The sequence below is a fragment of the Malus sylvestris genome, chromosome 8 (genome assembly GCF_916048215.2).
Source record: "Malus sylvestris chromosome 8, drMalSylv7.2, whole genome shotgun sequence".
NCBI classification, from domain to species: Eukaryota; Viridiplantae; Streptophyta; class Magnoliopsida; order Rosales; family Rosaceae; genus Malus; species Malus sylvestris.
The window spans coordinates 20,677,347-20,696,539 of record NC_062267.1 but is presented as its reverse complement, the minus strand read 5'-3'; the positions used below and the strand labels follow the sequence as shown (position 1 = coordinate 20,696,539).

General features: G+C 37.8%; 1 protein-coding gene and 1 long non-coding RNA gene across 3 annotated transcripts; one reads left to right on the top strand and one right to left on the bottom strand.

The window, feature by feature from the left end:
- The first annotated feature begins 4,997 nt into the window (after nucleotides 1-4,997).
- LOC126631086 (transcription factor TGA7-like) lies at nucleotides 4,998-8,396 on the top strand. Its single transcript, XM_050301251.1, has 9 exons — nucleotides 4,998-5,284; nucleotides 5,720-5,881; nucleotides 5,985-6,056; nucleotides 6,245-6,304; nucleotides 6,400-6,477; nucleotides 6,595-6,658; nucleotides 6,807-7,078; nucleotides 7,178-7,405; nucleotides 7,932-8,396. Exons 1-9 carry the CDS (start codon nucleotides 5,246-5,248, stop codon nucleotides 8,082-8,084), a joined length of 1,128 nt encoding a protein of 375 aa, XP_050157208.1. The 5' UTR covers nucleotides 4,998-5,245; the 3' UTR covers nucleotides 8,085-8,396.
- Nucleotides 8,397-9,510: 1,114 nt separating this feature from the next.
- Nucleotides 9,511-12,810, bottom strand: LOC126632886 (uncharacterized). Of its 2 annotated transcripts, XR_007626857.1 has the most exons (4): nucleotides 12,371-12,810; nucleotides 11,932-11,995; nucleotides 10,992-11,061; nucleotides 9,511-10,838 (listed from the first exon to the last, which is right to left on the bottom strand). It is a non-coding gene; the product is annotated as an uncharacterized LOC126632886 (long non-coding RNA). The 2 variants fall into 2 exon arrangements; XR_007626856.1 differs by having other exon boundaries at nucleotides 11,932-12,810.
- Between the last annotated feature and the right edge of the window lie 6,383 nt (nucleotides 12,811-19,193).

Here is a 19,193-nt window from a genome sequence, read left to right as displayed (position 1 = left end):
CACTCTTTATTAAGCTTATTGACAATCTTGTCAGGACACTTAAAGTAAGACATAACATGATTAGGCATACCCGTTAGATTAGAATTAATTAAAGTAAGCCTCTCCGCTCTTGAAAGAGTGTTTGCTTTCCAACCAACTAATTTTTGCTTAACACTTTTAAGCAACTCATTACCATTAACTTGGTCTTTCCAGAAAACAATATTATGAATTCCTAGATACTTACCAATGGTAGTTTTATGTTGAATATGTAAAATATTAACAATATCAATTCTAGTTGGAGAAGTGGTATTCTTGGAAAAATACAAGGACGACTTATGAAAGTTTATTTGTTGGCCCGCCGCTTTAGAAAACATATCAAGGATTTGAAGAATATTCCTCGCACTCCTCGCCGTGGCCTTAGCAAACAGGAGACAGTCATCAACAAACACTAGATTTGAGATTTTAAATCCTCTAGGTGAGGACAAAATACCAATATGAGACTTCGGCTTATTTGTTAGGCTATTGAGGTGTCTAATTAACAGTTCCATACAAATGATGAAAATATAAGGGGACAAAGGGTCCCCTTGTCTAATTCCCCGCTTTGGATAAAAATAACCATGAGGTCGTACATTTATAAGCACAGAGAAGGAAGGAGAAGTAATACATTCCAAACTAATTCAACCCAACGATTATCAAAACCAAATCTAAGAAGAACATACTGAATGTAATCCCAGTTTAAGTAATCATATGCCTTTTCCAAATCCAGCTTGACACCCATAGCTCCAGTTCTTCCTTTCATCCTATTGAGACCAGCAAACATTTCGTGAGCATTAAGAATATTATCCTGAATGGCTCTACCTGGAGCAAAAGCACCTTGATTTTGAGAGATGCAAAGATCTAAAAAAGGTTTTAGTCTCTTAATGATGATCTTTGTGATAATTTTATAACTAGCATTACACAAACTAATAGGCCTATAGTTACAAACAGTTTCCAGATTATCTATTTTAGGAACTAAAGCGATGTTAGTCTGATTTATAAGTCTTAAGCTGGAACCATTTTGGAAAAAATCTTTGACCAAACAAGAAACAGAGTCCTTAATTTGGTCCCAACAACCATGAAAAAAGGCCGCACTTAAACCATCAGGACCCGGGGCTTTAAGAGCTCCAAGACTACACACAGTATCCCAAATTTCCTCATCTATAACAAGCGACAACAAACTTTCATTATGATGATTACAAACACAAGGTTGAGTGATATCCATTAAACTACTTAGGTCAGCCCATGAGGGAAGACTGTCACGGGAAAAGCACTTTTTAAAATTGTGCACAAAAACTTGTTCAAGGCCCTGACCAACAGACCACCAAAAACCATTCTCATCTTTGACTTTAGTAATTTCATTCCTTTTTTTTACGAATAGTAGCCATAGTTTGGAAGAATTTAGTATTCTTATCCCCAAGTTGCAGCCAATTAGTTTTAGCTCTATGGGCCCACATAATTTCTTCACAAAGTGATACATGATTCAATTCATCTCGAAGAGATTTTTCCATCATCAAATCAACAGAGTTGTTACTCATAATTTGCTTTTGAAGCTCATCAATTTCATTTAACAATTCTTTCTTTTTCTCCTTTAAATTGCCAAAAGTGTCCTTGTTTCATTTACAAACTAGAAATTTAAACTTACCAGCTCACACTCTGAATTTATCTTTAGGATTAATAGGAGGGTCACAATGCCAAGAATTTTGCACAAACGTTTTAAAATAAGGATGATTAAGCCACATAGCCTCAAATTTAAACGAGAAGGAGTTATTCTTCTCCTCACTAGAATTTAGAGATAATAAAATAGGACTATGATCAGAACCAAAAATAGGATGGTTATGCAAATGATAATTAGGTAACATATTTAACCATAAAGGGTCAGCCACCACCGTATCCAATCTCTTGAAAACAACTGTATGATTCGTATATGTTCAAGTAAAAGGAACTCCAGACACATTTAAAGACAAAAGGTTGCCATGATTAAGAAAATTGATAAAATTGTTCACGTCTATGGTATGGGTTTGATTACCTCCAACCTTCTTTGAAAGCTCAACAATATTGTTAAAATCTCCAACTAAGCATCAAGGACTATGAATTGGATCTAACTTGAGGACCTCCTCCCACAGGTCACACTGTAAATGTTTTTGGGGAAAGGCATAAATGAAAGTAACTAATTGCTCTAAATTAGTAACTAAGTCCTTTACAGAACAATGGATATATCTTGGAGAGGAAGAAATTATACTAACAAAAACCTTAGTACTATTCCAACATAAGCAGAAGCCCCCAAATCGGCCAATTGGATCACAGCGAAAAATACTGTCGAAATACTTGGAATAAAAGTTCCTGGGGACCTTATGAACAACCACCTTAATCTCCATAAAAAAGGTCCAATTTAGCTAAACTAAATATAAAATTAAAATTACTAGGAAATTCCTTCCTCCTAATACCCCTACAATTCCACTCAAGACACTTCATCAATCTAATTCTTCAAGATAACTAAACTCTTCCTTAATTGCAATTTCCTCTCATATTCTCTTTCTCGAACTCAGCATCCTAACAGTGGCATGAGGGTCACCACCACTAAGCCCAGCTTTAACAGTATCCTCCTCACAAACTCTTTTCTTTGGACTCATCATTCTTGTTTTGGGCCTTGCACTCACAAAGCCAACCTCTGCTTTATGAAAAGCAGAAACCAAGTTTCTAGTGTTCTCCCTAGTTTCAGCCTCCTCACTATTCACATTTGACATATCTACAACCAGGTATAAAGCAAGATCATTCATAACATCAACGAAATCAAAATTAACACTTTTATAATCCCAAACAAGATTATTGTCACATGGCATGATAAAGAACTCATCATCACCAAACATAGAGTCAATATAATTAATACTAGAGATAACTATCCATCTACCCTTGTTTTGTCTAAAGATAAAAAGATTAGAGATAGAATATATAATCCCAGATGAGCTACAATTCACAGAGCTTACCCCCTGGTCATGTACCAGAATCCCCACCATTACCTTAAGCATCCAATGAAAATTGAATCTTATTTTCACAATGTCAGGTTCCTGCATCAAACCTTCATCTTCGCTCCCAACGATCTTCACTACTTCAGCGCCCTGCATCTTTACTTGTTCCCCAGATAGCCCGCCTATCACATGAACTCTCACATAGGCTTCTATCTCATGTTCCCCAAATTTATTGAACATCAGATAAGCTACAAACCCCATATATTTGCAAGGGATTGAGCAATTAAGATCTAGAAATCCGTAACCACGGCTTTGTGAGGCACCATTTAATTGAATCACAGCCAACCCGAATTCTTCATTGGCACCCAAATCGTTGCGTGCCCAAAATCCCAGTTTTAAACTGGTAGTAAGAAACACATGGGAGCTCTTCAACCTCCTGTAATTCGTTACAACCCTAATGATTTGCCTCTGGGCTCCACTCCCCAAGACCCACCATTGATAATTAGCTAGAGGAAAAATCCTAACTACAACCCAGTTAGACACGAAGCTGCAATTTGGATTGTAAATTGCATGAATACCTTCAGCCCACCCACACTATCATTGAACAAAGCATTTACGGTAGAGTCATTAGCTAAATTGCAAAACTGAACTAAATACCAGCAATTATCTGTTCTCCAATTAACTTTCAACCCATTAATTAGCCTATCTACTTTAACTAAAATGCAAATTAGAGCAAGAAACAGGGGCCAGAGCCGAATTCATACCAGGATACTCCACCCTATGCGCCGTCGGCGCCTCCACATTTCTATATCATTTTAGGTAGCATCTGATATGGACAGCCATCTCATTTGAATTAATTAGATTTTTAAATTTAGTTTATTATTTAATAAACTAATAATTAAGAAAATAAACTAGTTAATTAAATGATGATTGTGATATACGATGAGTCTTTCTCCTTCCTTTTCTTGGGTTTTGCAAATTTTTCAAATGATGTGGCTGTCCACATCAGATGTCACCTAAGGTGATATGGAAATGTGGTATAAAAACATGGTATGAATAACATTACTCTATTGCATATTTGTCATTCTTGCCAAAATGTAAGAGTAAATTCAATACACTATATGAAATAATTATTGATATGTATATGATGTACAGAATCTGTATTATGTCATGTGAAAGCGTATTGCATCTTGGTTCACTAATTAGGGTTTAACTTTATATACTAGTGCTCGCTTTAGTAACCAAAAAATAGTATATGATCATTTTAAAAACATTTCAAGTAGGATACCAAACACAGAGCTAATGAGTCATTAATTAAATTACGTGTTGCTAAAAGTCACTTACTTTTATGTTCCTTAAATTAGCAAAACCATTATGTACTTTACTTGTATTATAAGTAACCGACTATTTGAAAAAAATTCTCTTTCCAATGAACCTAAAAAGCCCTTATGAGTATTGATCATCTTATCATTGGATTCAATACAATCGAAGTGAGCCATTAGATTACGTGTTACTCATTGGTTGCTCACTTTGACGTCCATCAAGTGAGCCAAACTACAAAATCGTGTGCTAATAAAATACTAGTTATATATGGGGGAGGTACATTACACAACATTAACCAACTTACATTGTGTATGTCTAGTAGTACACAAGTAATTTTCCAGTGTATTTAAAATATGATTATGTGACGTTATTATTTTATTCAAATTATAATATATAAACTTAAATTTTATTAATATATTATAGAAGTGCAACATATCAATCTTATGGTTTCCTCTCATCATGTTCATGATAGACTACGTGCTTGCACCCATAAAAATTTCTTGAAGCACACAATTATTTCTTCTCTTTTTTGCTCATTTTTTCTTTTGTTTGTTTTTTTCGGCAAAAGCAAAAGAAAAGAAAGATAAAAAGTAATGAAAAAGATGTTGGTGGGGACGTAGCGACGTTAACAGTTTACTGTGGCGCTCTGAGGAAAGTATTTATATTTTACGGTGGGGGCGTATGGGTTCTTGCAGAGTTTTGCTTAAAAATCATCTGAGGAATTTTGTGACAAATGATTCCCACAAATTTGGGTCTCCCCAAATGATCTTTGGGAATGTTGAACTACCAGGGCCCTCCCCAACCCAACCCAGAAAACCCTATTCACCATCTTCCTCCATTAATTCCCACATTAATTTGTTCGGTCGGATTGAATGACTCCAAGCTCTGAAGTTTCAAGCTACCTTCTGTTTGGTGAGAGAGAAAGATAGTTTATTTTCATGGCTTCCACTTTTGCTGGAGTAGGCATGTTACAAGAGGTAATTAAAGTCATTTTTTTTCCTTGCAAGTACATATATTACTATAATATTACTGCAGAGATTATCACTTCCCTCCCTAACTTTTTACTGATCGTTATCCACTTCGTCTATTCACCATGCAAATCCTTTCCTTTTTAAGAAGGTTCCCAAAAATTCAACTCTCTGATGCTGTAGTTAGAACTATCTCAAGTTCTAATTTGTTTGAATATTACTTGTTACCTTGTGTTTTCAATTTCTGAATGTTCGGGCCATTTTCTGGCACGTTTGTCTGTTCGGAGTCTCATCCGTTCTTTTTTTGATTAAAAGTTTGTAACGGATTCTATCTGCACATATTTACGGGACATATTTATTGGTCTTATTCATGAAGCTGTGAGTTTGCAGCAGTGATTATGAAATCTATTCGTTTACTTGTTTGTTTGTTGAATTTGTTGCTAGAGTATGAGCTATCCATCAACTCAGTTTGCCACGTCAAGACAAATGGGGATATACGAGCCGTTCCACCAGGTTGATGTGTGGAAAGAAACCTTAAGAGGTGATCACAGCTCTAACACAGCTGCTTCCTCAATTATAGAAGTGGATTCTGGGATCGAAACCAAGGTGAAGAACATAAATGAATCTCTTGGTCCCTTTTTCTTCAATGTTAGTTCAATTTATTTCTTCTGATTGAGCTTCAATTAATTTTTTGATTTTCTTCCTCTAGTTTGGATTTGTTTCTCATGAATCCATGATGCCTTCTGGAAATGATCATGAACCAAACAGATCGGCTGATAAGGTGATATAGCTATGCTCTCCCCCACTTTCCTTGTTTCTTAATTAGCAAGGCAACATATCTGTGTCATTTTTGTTATTCATTCATATATCTTATAAATAAAAAAGAAGACCATACTGTCATCAATGCAATTTTGGTTTTTTTTGTTATCATTGTCATGTAAATTGATTCTGAAGTGCACATATTCACAGGTACGGAGACGGTTAGAACAAAATCGTGAAGCTGCACGTAAGAGTCGTATGCGAAAAAAAGTGAATATCAATCACATACAAGTCCTTATTTATTGGTGCATTTCTTGCTACATCCTATGAAGTTATTTGAATGATTTGATCTTGTACTACCACAGGCTTATGTTCAACAACTCGAAACAAGCCGTTTAAAACTAGCACAGCTGGAGCAGGAACTTGACAGAGCTAGAAAACAGGTGAGTTGAAAATCACCATTCTTCATCTTTGTTCATGTTACCAGATACATTTGTTTCCATATTAGTCAGAATCAAATTGGTATTCATCGGATGAACCCGTGACTGCCTGATTTGCAGGGTGCCTATGCAGGCAATGCATTAGGTACTAGTCATATGGGATACAATGGAGCTTTGAATTCAGGTTTGTGATTCTGAGCTCCTTAAATTGTTGAAAAAATGTTTCCCTCAATGACCTAACGATGTATTTGTTTTCGAGAAATTTTTAAGTGTGTTTCGTAGATTATTGTGTTTATAGTGCCATTTTGTTAATCGAGTTGTGGATCTTGCAGGGATCACTACATTTGAGATGGAATATGGACACTGGGTTGACGAACAATACAGACAGAATGTTGAACTCAGAAATGCACTGCAAGATCATGTAACGGACATAGAACTGCAGAAACTCGTAAAGGGTGCCTTGAACCACTACGCCAATCTTTTCCGAATGAAGGCAGATGCAGCAAGGGCTGATGTCTTCTACTTACTGTCTGGCATATGGCGAACATCAGTTGAACGCCATTTTCATTGGATCGGAGGATTTCGCCCCTCAGAGCTGCTAAACGTAATGCTTAACTTAGTTCACATCATTTCTGATGAGTTATAGTGCAATATTTTTTTCATTTAAGTGCATAACATGCTGCTTATTGTTTCGTTTATTCAGATTGTGTTGCCGCAGCTTCAGCCAATGACTGATCAACAACTTTTGGATTTCTGTAACCTGCGGCAATCGTCTCAGCAAGCGGAGGATGCTCTCTCGCAGGGAATGGACAAACTGCAGCAGACATTGGCACTCAGCATAGCAGCTGATCAAATGAGTGGAGAAAGCTTCGGATCTCAGATGGCTTCTGCACTTGAGAAGTTGGAAGCACTAGAGAGCTTTGTCAGCCAGGTGATGCATCAGATTCCAATCATAATTTTTTACAATTAGACTCATAATTGAAGGGTATTTAATAAAATTGCATAGATCCAATACTAATTGTATTTCTTGATTATTCTCCAAAGGGTCTAAGAAATTGGGTAATATGTAAAAATATAATGGTTACTAACTATTAATCGAAAATAGAACTAAGTAGCACTAAACAAACAATAAGCCGTACATAAACAAATGTTTAGTGCCCCTTGAGTGTCTGTTTCAGTTCTAATTTTGATAAATAAATTAAAAATTAAAAATTAAAAAAATAATTAAAAAAAAACAAACTGTAACTCGAATTGGTTCCATTTGTGTACATTTTCCCTAAAAAAAGACTCATCAAAATTTAACTAAATTCTGTTATATAACTTCATGTTCTTATAACGAATTCAAACTTCAATGGGGTGAGAAATTGTAATAAGCAATAATGCAAGAAATTCCTTGTGACAATTCACTCCTTGACAGTTTGATGAGGTGTATTGTATGTTTCTCTTGTCCATGGCAGGCAGATCACCTTCGGCAGCAAACACTGCAGCAAATGTCTCGAATCCTCACAACATACCAAGCAGCGCGAGCCTTGCTTGCAATGGGGGAGTACTTTCACCGGTTACGTGCCCTCAGTTCTCTTTGGACTGCTCGTCCCAGTGAACCAACATAGTCATCTGCAATGTAATCTCCGTAGTTACATGTATTCTTTTTCCATTATATTATGAACTTATATCTCCCTGTTTCAGCAGGTGTAAATATGTAGAAGCTTAATGATGAGGGTTACCAATTCAAAACATATAGGTTTCAAGTTATGTCCAATGCATGTAGCATATACTAGTGTCTCAAGGGTAGGAATCATTTGCTCGCTAAAACGCTTTTCTGTTGTTGGGTGCAGCATTAAGGTTTTTCGAGTTATTTGATTGTAGCCAGAATTGATGTATTATTTGGAATTATTTATGTATATGCAAGATTACGAGGAAAACTTAGCTGAAACCTGCAGGCAACAATTTTCTCTTTCGCACGAGAAGAGAAACAAACACAACTAGTGCATACAGCCTGAATGCGTAGTCATGATCAAAAGTTTATAATATCATCATGAACAGTTGAACTCGACTGTACTAATTGAACTGAAAAACCAAGTACCTACCATACCAAATTAAACCGGACCATACCATTGATGCGAAAATTATCTTAACACACAAATTAAACCTTCTTGTTGTCAATTGTAGTAAAGAATGTAAGTAGAGATCGTTCTAGGCCAGGGATTAGGAGGGATTGCTAAAACACTTGAAACTGACTTAAAAACGTAAAATTAAGTTTAAAACACCAAACTAGACTCAAAAGATGCAATACAAACTAAAAAGACTCAAAACAGCTTAAAACAATGAATTTGACTTTAAACTGACTCTAGGAATGGTTTTACACGAAATTAGGTTCTAACTTGACTCAAAACGCTTAAAAACACAAATCAAAATAGATTTTGACTAATAAAACACTTTAAAGTAAAGGTGGATTTGATTTTGACAAATTTGAAAACAAAACAAACAGATTGTAAACTAAAACACATTTTGGACGAATTTGGGTAAACTATGGATGATGGGCTAGCTAGAGGGTTCTTCTCCACACATGACATACTTGCACATAAACCAATTTTCAGTTGTTCTTTTGATCAATCATGAAACTCAACACCCCAGGTTAATTAAGTCCGCTTAAATTAACCTTCAAGTTCTCCTTAAGTTATTGAATTGGATGGGAAAGCGTATACAACAATTCAAGCATTCTTCAAAAGTCCTTTACGTGAACAGCACAATAAAGATACAATCAAAGATCATTAAGCATTATGAAAACTATAAGTATTGACGAGGCATTCGTTACTATGATGAGCATGAAACTCCTGCTAAGAATTCATTTAACGCGATCGTTTATAAGCGACCTCCACTACTTGTGAATATAAGTTTGTAACTATTAGGTGAAACTCCCTTATACTCTAGCATCATATTCATGCATGCAAACTAAGTGTGCACTCTTAATAAACATACACGAATAAGTTATCAATCAAGCAGTTAAACAAATTGAATTCACAACTTATGAAATCATAACTGAAGGTAATCAAATCATATTGCAAGCATGAACATGGTTTCGAATTCCCCCCTAGCTAAGGGGGGTTTAGCTCCTCATACTCATAAAGTAAAGATAAACAAATTTAGATATTGAAAACAAAGAATGAAAACACCTAAAAACGCTCCAACAATCCAACTTGAATGGCAAGCACATCCAAGGGTCCTCATTCTTCTCTTTGTTGAGGCACAAGGTGTGGTTTTATGGATGAGTGGTAAATTATGGCGGTGGATGGATATAGGTGAGTTATGGTGAAGGGTGGATGGGTGGATTGTGTTCTCTCGGCCAAGGAATGAAAGTGTAAGTGTATGGAGTTGTGAGATGTGAATGTAGTGTCTTTTGATGGATCTTTTTCCCCCCTTTTTGTTATGGTGAAGGGAGGATGTATTTATAGGCTAGGGAGAGGACCACCATCTAATTAAGGTGGTAGTGGTGTATGTTGTGGTAATGAGTGGATGTAATGGGTGTAGTGGGTGAGTGTTATGGTAATGAGTGGATGTAATGGGTGTAGTGGATGAGTGTTTGGTAATGAGTGGATGTAATGGGTGTAGTGGATGGATGTTTGGTAATGAGTGGGTTGTGGTAATGAGTGGATGTAATGGGTGTAGTGGATGAGTGTTTGGTAATGAGTGGATGTAATGGGTGTAGTGGATGAGTGTGAGTGTTTGGTAATGAGTGGATGTAATGGGTGTAGTGAATGGATGTTTGGTAATGAGTGGATCAACACACTTGCACACAAACATGTTAATTTCTAGCCTTTAAATCTTCAAAAATGTCCATCCTCATGTCTCCATGCTTGCATTATCCAATTTTGGCCCAAAAATGCTCCAAAATGCTCCAAATAGCACTTTGTTGCTAACTTTGTTATTTGAACCTACAAACACACGAAAATAGCTTAAAGTACTAAAATAACTAGAATTAAACTAAGTAAATGCCAAGAAACAAGCTAACTAAGTTGTATAAATATGCTCCTATCAACCATACTAGTGGTTCTATTGCGTCATCTAGTGGTGGAAAGACTACTATGATAAACTCATTCCTAGAGTCTTGTGACATGTATTCATGCAGCTATCGAATGACTAATATTCAGGTACGATCTTGTAGTTTTCCAGTGGAGTGACATCCATGGACACTTTCTGGATAAGTCTTCCATATCCTTTTGCGATAAATAATTGTTGCTCTTGCCTCTTGACAATCAATATTGCAAATTTGATAAGCTACGTTGACACGCCCCTATCCTCATATCTCCAAATACCAAGATGGGCACGTGTTGACCAACACCCGAGGGTGACGAAGCCATATTAACCTGTATGCAAGTGATATCAGTAAACGAAGGTAAATAAAACATGTGTATATAAAGAAATAAACAAATGCAGAAACGTGTACAGAGTATACAACTAATCAAGAATACTGTGAAAGAATTAATATAAAATGGTACGAACAAAGGAATGGGTCCTACACTGAGAAGACTCGAAGATACCTATGCGGAAATGCCCTGACGCCAAGATCATATGCTTCGATTCTAAATCCTGAAGAGGGCGCAAAACAAAAAGGTAAGTGAACCAAAGTTTATAATAATAATAACAATAAGAAAACCGTTTTTTTTTTTTCTGAACATACTAACCCCCTGTTTTGAAAACACATATAATACTACATAATAGGATTTTCTAAAAACTCTACATGCTATAAAACATCCGTATGATAAAATCATCTCTAAAAGTGATAACGAAGCGCCCAAAGGCAGAATCTCATAAATCAAATCAATGATGTACTCAACTAGGGGTATCATAGTCGCCTGAATGCATAACCATCACCCGAAGGTGAAGTTGTACGATAGTGGGTTACGCCAGTGAAAAAATAGGGTAGGTCCCATCACCCGAAGGTAAAGCTATATGATTCTGGGTTATGCCATAGAACAAATATAACATAACACACCAACACTAGCCATGGCTAGTGAAGCTGTCCAACACTGATTTTCACCAATGAAGCTGAGAGTATGTAATAATATCTCACTGCTCCTCGATTACGTCCTATGGCCATAGACATATACACACTCAGGTTGTATGTATGTATTGTACAATCACCCACTAGATAAGCACCAAAAACATAAATTATAATCTTTCCAAATCATTGGAGCTCAAAGCATCAATTCGTAAACCATAATAAATCATATTCGTAAATCCATAATATTTCGTACTCGTAAATCCAATAATTCATAATGTTTCATAAAACATAATTCCATAAATCATAAATAATGCATAAAATGTAAAATCATGAAATCATAATTTTCGTGAATGCATAAATAATGCATAAAATGTAAAATCATGAAAACATACTTTTCGTGAATGCAAGCCTAGCATTTAATGAAAATCATGTAATTTAAGAAGGGGTCCACTCACAGATACTCTGTCGCCGAAGAGTTGTGCAAACTAGAGAGGACGGGATCGCCACTAACAAACACACCTAAGCACATAAAGGGAACAATTAGTAAAACCCTACTAAAACGATTAAATTTGGGAATACAGACGTCGAATTCAAATTCGGGACGTCGAAAAATCTAAGGAGGGACCTTGGGTTCCCTCATGCGCCGTCACAAAGCGGCGGCCTGGGGCCACGCGCCATCGCACGCGTCGAGTTAAGTCATCAGAAAGTTGACCGGAAAAGTTGTGGGGGCACTGCAACACCACGCGCCCGCGAGTACGGTGTACTCGCCTTGCTTTTTGGAAATTTTCCAAATTTTCATCCAACTTCTCAAGCCATTTTCGAGCTCGATACAATGCCAAATTGAGTAATTCTGGATTCTCTATAGAGTTAGAAATATAGGGAAGAGATATATACCTTTTCGAAACTCGACGGAGGTTGGAGCTGGCAAGAAAAGTGACTGTAAAGTGGTCAAACGACCACAATTTAGGTTTTCCAGAAATTGCACAGTGACTCCCATCAGCTTTTCCTTGCGTCCATATGTGGTTAACACCTAAAACTAACCTAATCTAACAATAAAACATGATCTAAAAGGTTCTAGAGGGTTTACCTTGGCAAGAAGCGGCGAGAACTCGCCGGAGAAGGATTGCACAATGATTGTACACAGTGCAAGGAAAGAGAAAAACTTAGCGGAGGGGTTCTTCCATCGATCCTGGGTTCGTAGGGATGGAGATGACGCTTTCGTTGTTGTTGTTTGTTGTTTGTTTGAGTTGTGCCCTCGGACAGGGTTGTTCATAGAGAGGGGGAGAGATGAGAAAGAGAGATGAGGAGAGGGTTCGAGAGTGGACAGGAAGAAGAAAGAAAGTTCACTCATGAGGAAGAGAAAAAGAGAGGGAAAGAATAAGAGAAAGTGTGGGCCAGGAGACAAAACAACAAGGGTGGGCCCTTCTGGCACACCAAACAAAGCAAAAAAAGACGAAACGGGAAAATATCTCATGGGACGTAAAATTACCAAAATGCCTATATTGTTTTGTATTCTGTAAAATCTTCGTTCTAACTTCAAATTCAATTCCGCTTGCACCCACGCGTTCGTAGCGATAAATACTATAAGGAGACGCTAACAGATTGGGTTATACATCTCACGATACAAAGATCAATAAAAGTCAATGATTTTGCCTCTAAGGGCATTTTTGTAAATTCACGTTTTTAAATTGTAAAAAAACATAATATTTGGGGACATGTCATTACATTCGTACTTACTATGTTCATGTCTTGATGCAGCGCTACTCGAACAAAGAAAATGGACAATAAAGAACCATGAATTACCAAGCTCTGTTTAGTCGGAACAAGGCAAAATAAACACTAAAAAAATCTGTTGAGTTCTGAGAATTCCTAGATTAAAAGTAATAAAAGAGTACACTTTGTTTTTTGAATTTGATTTCCGACAAAAACTACATTTCACATCCAATGATAGAACTAGTTAAGGATACTAGGAGCAAATGTTATGTAGAAGTCAACAGCCCTTACTTATTAAGAACATTAAAACATAACCCATACAGCTCCAAGTACAAGCGATCCACCAGTCCATGTAGGCAAGTGTCATCCTATTTGAAACACGTTTTCATTAAAAAAAAATTGGGCACAAGTAATATTTTCTTGATGATTATAGCGACCGATCCACTGATCCATATAGGCAAGTGTCATCCTATATGAAGCATACCTCCGTTATAAAAATTTGGGAACGAGTGATCTTAATAGTTAACATGTTTGTCTTCATGAAAGCTATATGGTGAATCTATTGACTATCATTGACTAAATGCCAACTCAGCAGCGTTGGTTGTAATATGGTGCTGCAACAGTTGCCAACTCAGCATAATTAGTTTGGTATTGCTATGCTTTGAAAAAGAACTGTTTCTGCTGTGCTGTGAAAATAAGCAGATGTGAAATAAAACAGCATAGTGTTTGGTAAACTTTTTTGTAAAAGTGCTTTTGGAAAAAAAGCAGTATTGTAGTGTTTGGTAAACTTTTATGTAAAACAGTTGTGACTGTGTGAAATGACAAAAAATGATATAATACTAGATGTGCTATTAATTTAATTTTCTTAACATATAAAGGTGAATTCCTAAATATACTTTATTTTTAAAAGAAAAATATTTATAAACTTTATCTTAAATATTAATTAGTGTGACAAACTACTTCAATTGAAATATTTTAGACTGAATATCTATGATTCATTAGTACAATATTGTTAATGTACTTGAAAGTAGTCTAATTAGATGCATTCATCAATTATATTTGTAAAATAAAACAGTAACATGTTTGATAATTATATTTGTAAAGGTGCTTTTATCAAAAAATGCAGTGTTATAGTATTTGATAAATTTTTATATAAAAATTGTGTAAAATGACATTTATAATAGTTACACTTTACCTTTTTTTTATCATGATATTATGATATTTATATTTTTTTTATTCTATTATTTTCTCACAGGGATCATTTCTTCTACGCTATCCTTATTTTTTTTGGTGGAACCTCTGTACTTCTCTCTTCCGCCACTCACTCCCTTTCTCCCCCTTCTCTCTCTAACTCTCTCTACCAGATCCTAAGGAAGGCTGGGTTGCATCAACCGATTCGCAGAGGAAGGATGGACTCCGATTTCGGGACAAACCATCGGTGTTGGTAGCGAAGGCGTCGAGGTCATCCAGTTGAGATTTTGGGTGTCAGGCAGAAGGGTGCAAATCTAGCATTCTTTGTGCAACCCAGATTTTGAAGAAGCCAGAAATCTGACGAAGAGGCCCCGAAATTCGACAAAGCCTAGAAATTCGACGAACGTCCCGCCGCTGTTGTCCTAGAAATCCAAACAACCTCAAAAATTCAATGATGGAGAGCACGGCCGGAGGAAAGAGGAAGAGAGGGCAGGATTGCCAATTTTGAAAAGTTCATTTAAGGTTACTATGAAAAAAAAAACGGTTTTTCAAAGCTAGGATTTGCAGCTTCCTGTTTTTGGCTTTTTTTTCATCTAAAACTGTGAAAAAAAAAACTGAATTTGAATGTTTACTAAACACAAAAAAGCTGCTTTTTTTTATACCTGTTTTTTTATAAGTTAAGTAGTAGGTACGTAATGTGGTGCTACAATTGGTTTAGGCAGTTAGGATAGCTATTAGCTTGTAAACTAAGGCATTGCAGCTATATAAGCTGGCATTCTCTGTAATTCTCTCAAGTCTTATACATTCAATACAAACAAAATACTTTTGTAAGCTTTCTCTCTATTTCGCTCCATCATCCTCTAGTTCTTAAACTTTCTGCAACTGTTATAGTTCATTTGTTCTGCATTGTTAACAACAACAACAACAAAGCCTTTTCCCACTAAGTGGGGTCGGCTATATGAATCCTAGAACGCCATTGCGCTCAGTTTTGTGGCATGTCCTCTGTTATATCCAAGTACTCTAAGTCTTTTCTTAGGGTCTCTTCCAAAGTTTTCCTAGGTCTTCCTCTACCCCTTTGGCCCTGAACCTCTGTCCCGTAGTCACATCTTCGAACCGGAGCGTCAGTAGGCCTTCTTTGCACATGTCTAAACCACCGTAACCGATTTTCTCTCCTATTTCCTTCAATTTCGGCTACTCCTACTTTACCTCGGATATCCTCATTCCTAATCTTATCCTTTCTCGTGTGCCCACACATCCAACAAAGCATCCTCATCTCCACTACACCTACGTGTTAATACTTCACCGCCCAACATTCTGTGTCATACAGCATTGCCGGCCTTATTGCCGTCCTATAAAATTTTCCCTTGAGCTTCAGTGGCCTACGACGGTCACACAACACGCCGGATGCACTCTTCCACTTCATCCATCCAGCTTGTATTCTATAGGTGAGATCTCCATCAAATTCTCCGTTCTTTTGCAAGATAGATCCTAGGTAGCGTAAACGGTCACTCTTTGGTATTTCCTAATCTCCGATCCTCACCCCTAACTCATTTTGGCCTCCGTTTGCACTGAATTTGCACTCCATATATTCTGTCTTTGATCGGCTTAGGCGAAGACGTTTAGATTCCAACACTTCTCTCCAAAGGTTAAGCTTCGCGTTTACCCCTTCCTGCGTTTCATCTATCAACACTATCGTTTGCCAAAAACATACACCAAAGAATATCATCTTAAATATTAAGTTTATGATCTTCGCTAGATTGCTCCGGTCATTAGTGTGGATAAGTATGTAAATGGATAGAGACAGGAATCAAACACAAGATGTACGTGGTTCACCCAGATTGGCTACGTCCACGGAGTAAAGGAGTTCTCATTAATTGTGAAGGGTTTACACAGTACATAGGTTCAAGCTCTCCTTTAGTGAGTACAAGTGAATGATTTAGTACAAATGACATTAGGAAATATTATGGGAGAATGATCTCGTAATCACGAAACTTTTAAGTACCGAAGTGTGGTATCGTCTTCACTTACCTTATCTGTCTCATATGTAGATGTGGCATCTTCTTTGGAAGTACTCTTCCTCCCTCCAGGGGTGGTATCTTTAACTGGTGGAGATGCACAAGGTAATGTATCAATTTCACTTGACGCTTCCTTGTAGTTTCAGGCTTGGTCAAGCGCGATACAAACCATGTAGTATGAGTCTCCCAAGTTGCCGAGCTAGGGGATCTGCTGAAAGAGGTGATAGACAAGGTAAGCAATCAGAGCTCTAAGCAATCGGTCCCAGATCAGAAGTTTGATTTCGAGTTCTAGCTGATTGTTATCCTTCTCCTTATCTTGCAGGCAGCATGAAGGATAAAGAGAAGAAAAGGAGAAAAGGTGATATGAGATACTTTTGCTTTTGAAGAAGTAACTTTCCACATGCTTATTCTTGAACTGGGCTGGAGGGTTTTCTGGTTTCCGCCAAAGTATAAGGCCGACTGAAGAATTTGAGGGTCAAAACAAGTCCATCAAATCTAGAGTACGTTCGACCCTGCTGATATGGGATACTTTTGATGTTGACAAAGTAGTGGATGTATCAGCACGTGTTCTGTTATGCTTGTCTCCACATGCTTCCTTGTATCCTTCTCACTTGCCCTATTTGTTCCTCAGGCAAATGTGGTATCTTCTCATGAAGCATAAGATGTTGAAGATGAGTACTCGAGAGCAATGCCAGGTAAGTAATCAGGTAAGGGGTTTCAGGCAGTCAGTTCCGGACTGGAAGCTTGATTCCAAGTGCTGACTGATTGCTCTCTTTCTCCTTGTCTTGCAGGTAAGAACAAGGCCAAAGGAAAGGACAGGGAAAAAGCATGATATGGGATACTCTTGCTTTTAACCCTAATGATATGAGATATTCTTGCTCTGGTGTAGCTTGTTTGCAGAGGTATTCTTGGGGGGAAAGAAAGCTGAGTATTTCGAGAGGCTTCGTTGGGAGTGCCCTGTCAGATATGAGGAAGGGTTGAGCATTTTTGCAGGTCTACCTGTCCGTTGAGGATGGAGGTCGACATATATAGGAGTCTCCCTAACAACAAGGAGTAATGCTATTCCTTTACCCTGATTGGTCATAGCACGGTAGTGGGAGCTGCCAGCTTCACGTGTTTTAACTCTGTCAGAGCACTTTGAAAAAGTGGTCTGTGGTATCTAGAAAGTTGATGTTATGTGTGAAGATTACAAATAAGCTTTATCCAAGAAGATCTGGCTCTCGAAGTTGAGAAAGCAGTGTGAGGATTACAGACAAGTTTTATCTAAGGGGCTCTCGAAGTTGAGAAAGCGGTGCCTCTTCAGTTTTTGAACAAGCAATCTTGTCGGGGATCTGTCTCTTGAGATTCGGTGCATCTTCGATGTTTGAGAAAGCAATCCTGCTAGGAGTCTGGCTCTCGAGATTAGGAGAGCGGTGACTCGTCACTTTTTGAGAAAGTAATCATGTTGGGAGTCTGGCTCTCGAGATTCGGAGGGCGGTGCCTCTTCGATCTTGAAGCAAACAATCTTGTTGGGAGTGTTTTCTCGAATGTGAGTAAAGGTTAGGCCTGTTTGCTAGTCTACCTTGCCACGGAGCACAGAGGTTAACACACAGGGACTTTCCAATTATCCAGCAGTGGTCCTGTTCCTTTACCCTTGTGGATAATAATATGGTAGCTAGACCTTCAAAATTTATGTGTCTAAACTTTGTTAGTGCTGTTTCTTTGTTATTTTTTTACCCTTCTTGGTCATAGCGATGTAATGGGAGCTGCAAGCTTCACGTGTCTAAACTTTGTCAGAGATTTTTGGCAAAGTTATCTATGGTACCCGTGAGCTGATGTTGCGTGTGGAAAGTAGATGATTGAACAGTAACATTCACGTGCTTTCTACTTCACCAGAAATCTTCGACAGAATGCCCGTAATTTCCGCAAAGTTGAGTGTGCATGTGACAGGTGCTGACAAGGCTGAAAAAGCAGGTGCCTCTTCGATTTCTAAGATCGGCCCTCGTGGTCTCTGAGCAGCCCAGCTTTTGAGAAAGCAAGCGCTTCTTCGATTTCTGCGATCGACCTTCGTGGTCTTTGAGCAGCCCAGCTTTTGAGAAAGCAAACGTCTCTTCGTTTCCTAAGATCGGCCCTCGTGGTCTCTAAGCAACCCAGCTTTTGAGAAAGCAAACGCCTTTTCGATTTCTGAACAGGCGCCTCTTCGATTTCTGAAGCTCCATCAAGTGCAGATTTTTATAGAGGCTGGTATTAAGTTCCAAAGCACACTTGAATCTCCACCAGTAGAAGCTCTATTCTTGCATTTCTAAGATCTTGATTTATCCGACCTCTTCTCTCTTCAACACCTTTGAAAATGTCTGGCCCCTCCGACCGTCGTTTTGACTTGAACCTTGTTGAAGAGGCAGCCACGCCTTCTCCAGACAACATATGGCGTCTATCCTTCTTATCCCCTACTGGTCCTCTTACCGTTGGGGATTCCGTGATGAAGAATGATATGACCGCTGCGGTGGTGGCCAGGAACCTTCTCACTCCCAAAGATAACAGACTACTTTCCAAACGGTCTGATGAGTTGGCTGTTAAGGATTCTCTGGCTCTCAGTGTTCAGTGTGCAGGTTCTGTGTGTAATATGGCCCAACACCTATTTGCTCGAACCCGCCAAGTTGAATCATTGGCGGCTGAAGTGATGAGTCTCAAACAGGAGATTAGAGGGCTCAAGCATGAGAATAAACAGTTGCACCGGCTCGCACATGACTATGCTACAAACATGAAGAGGAAGCTTGACCAGATGAAGGAATTTGATGGTCAGATTTTACATGATCATC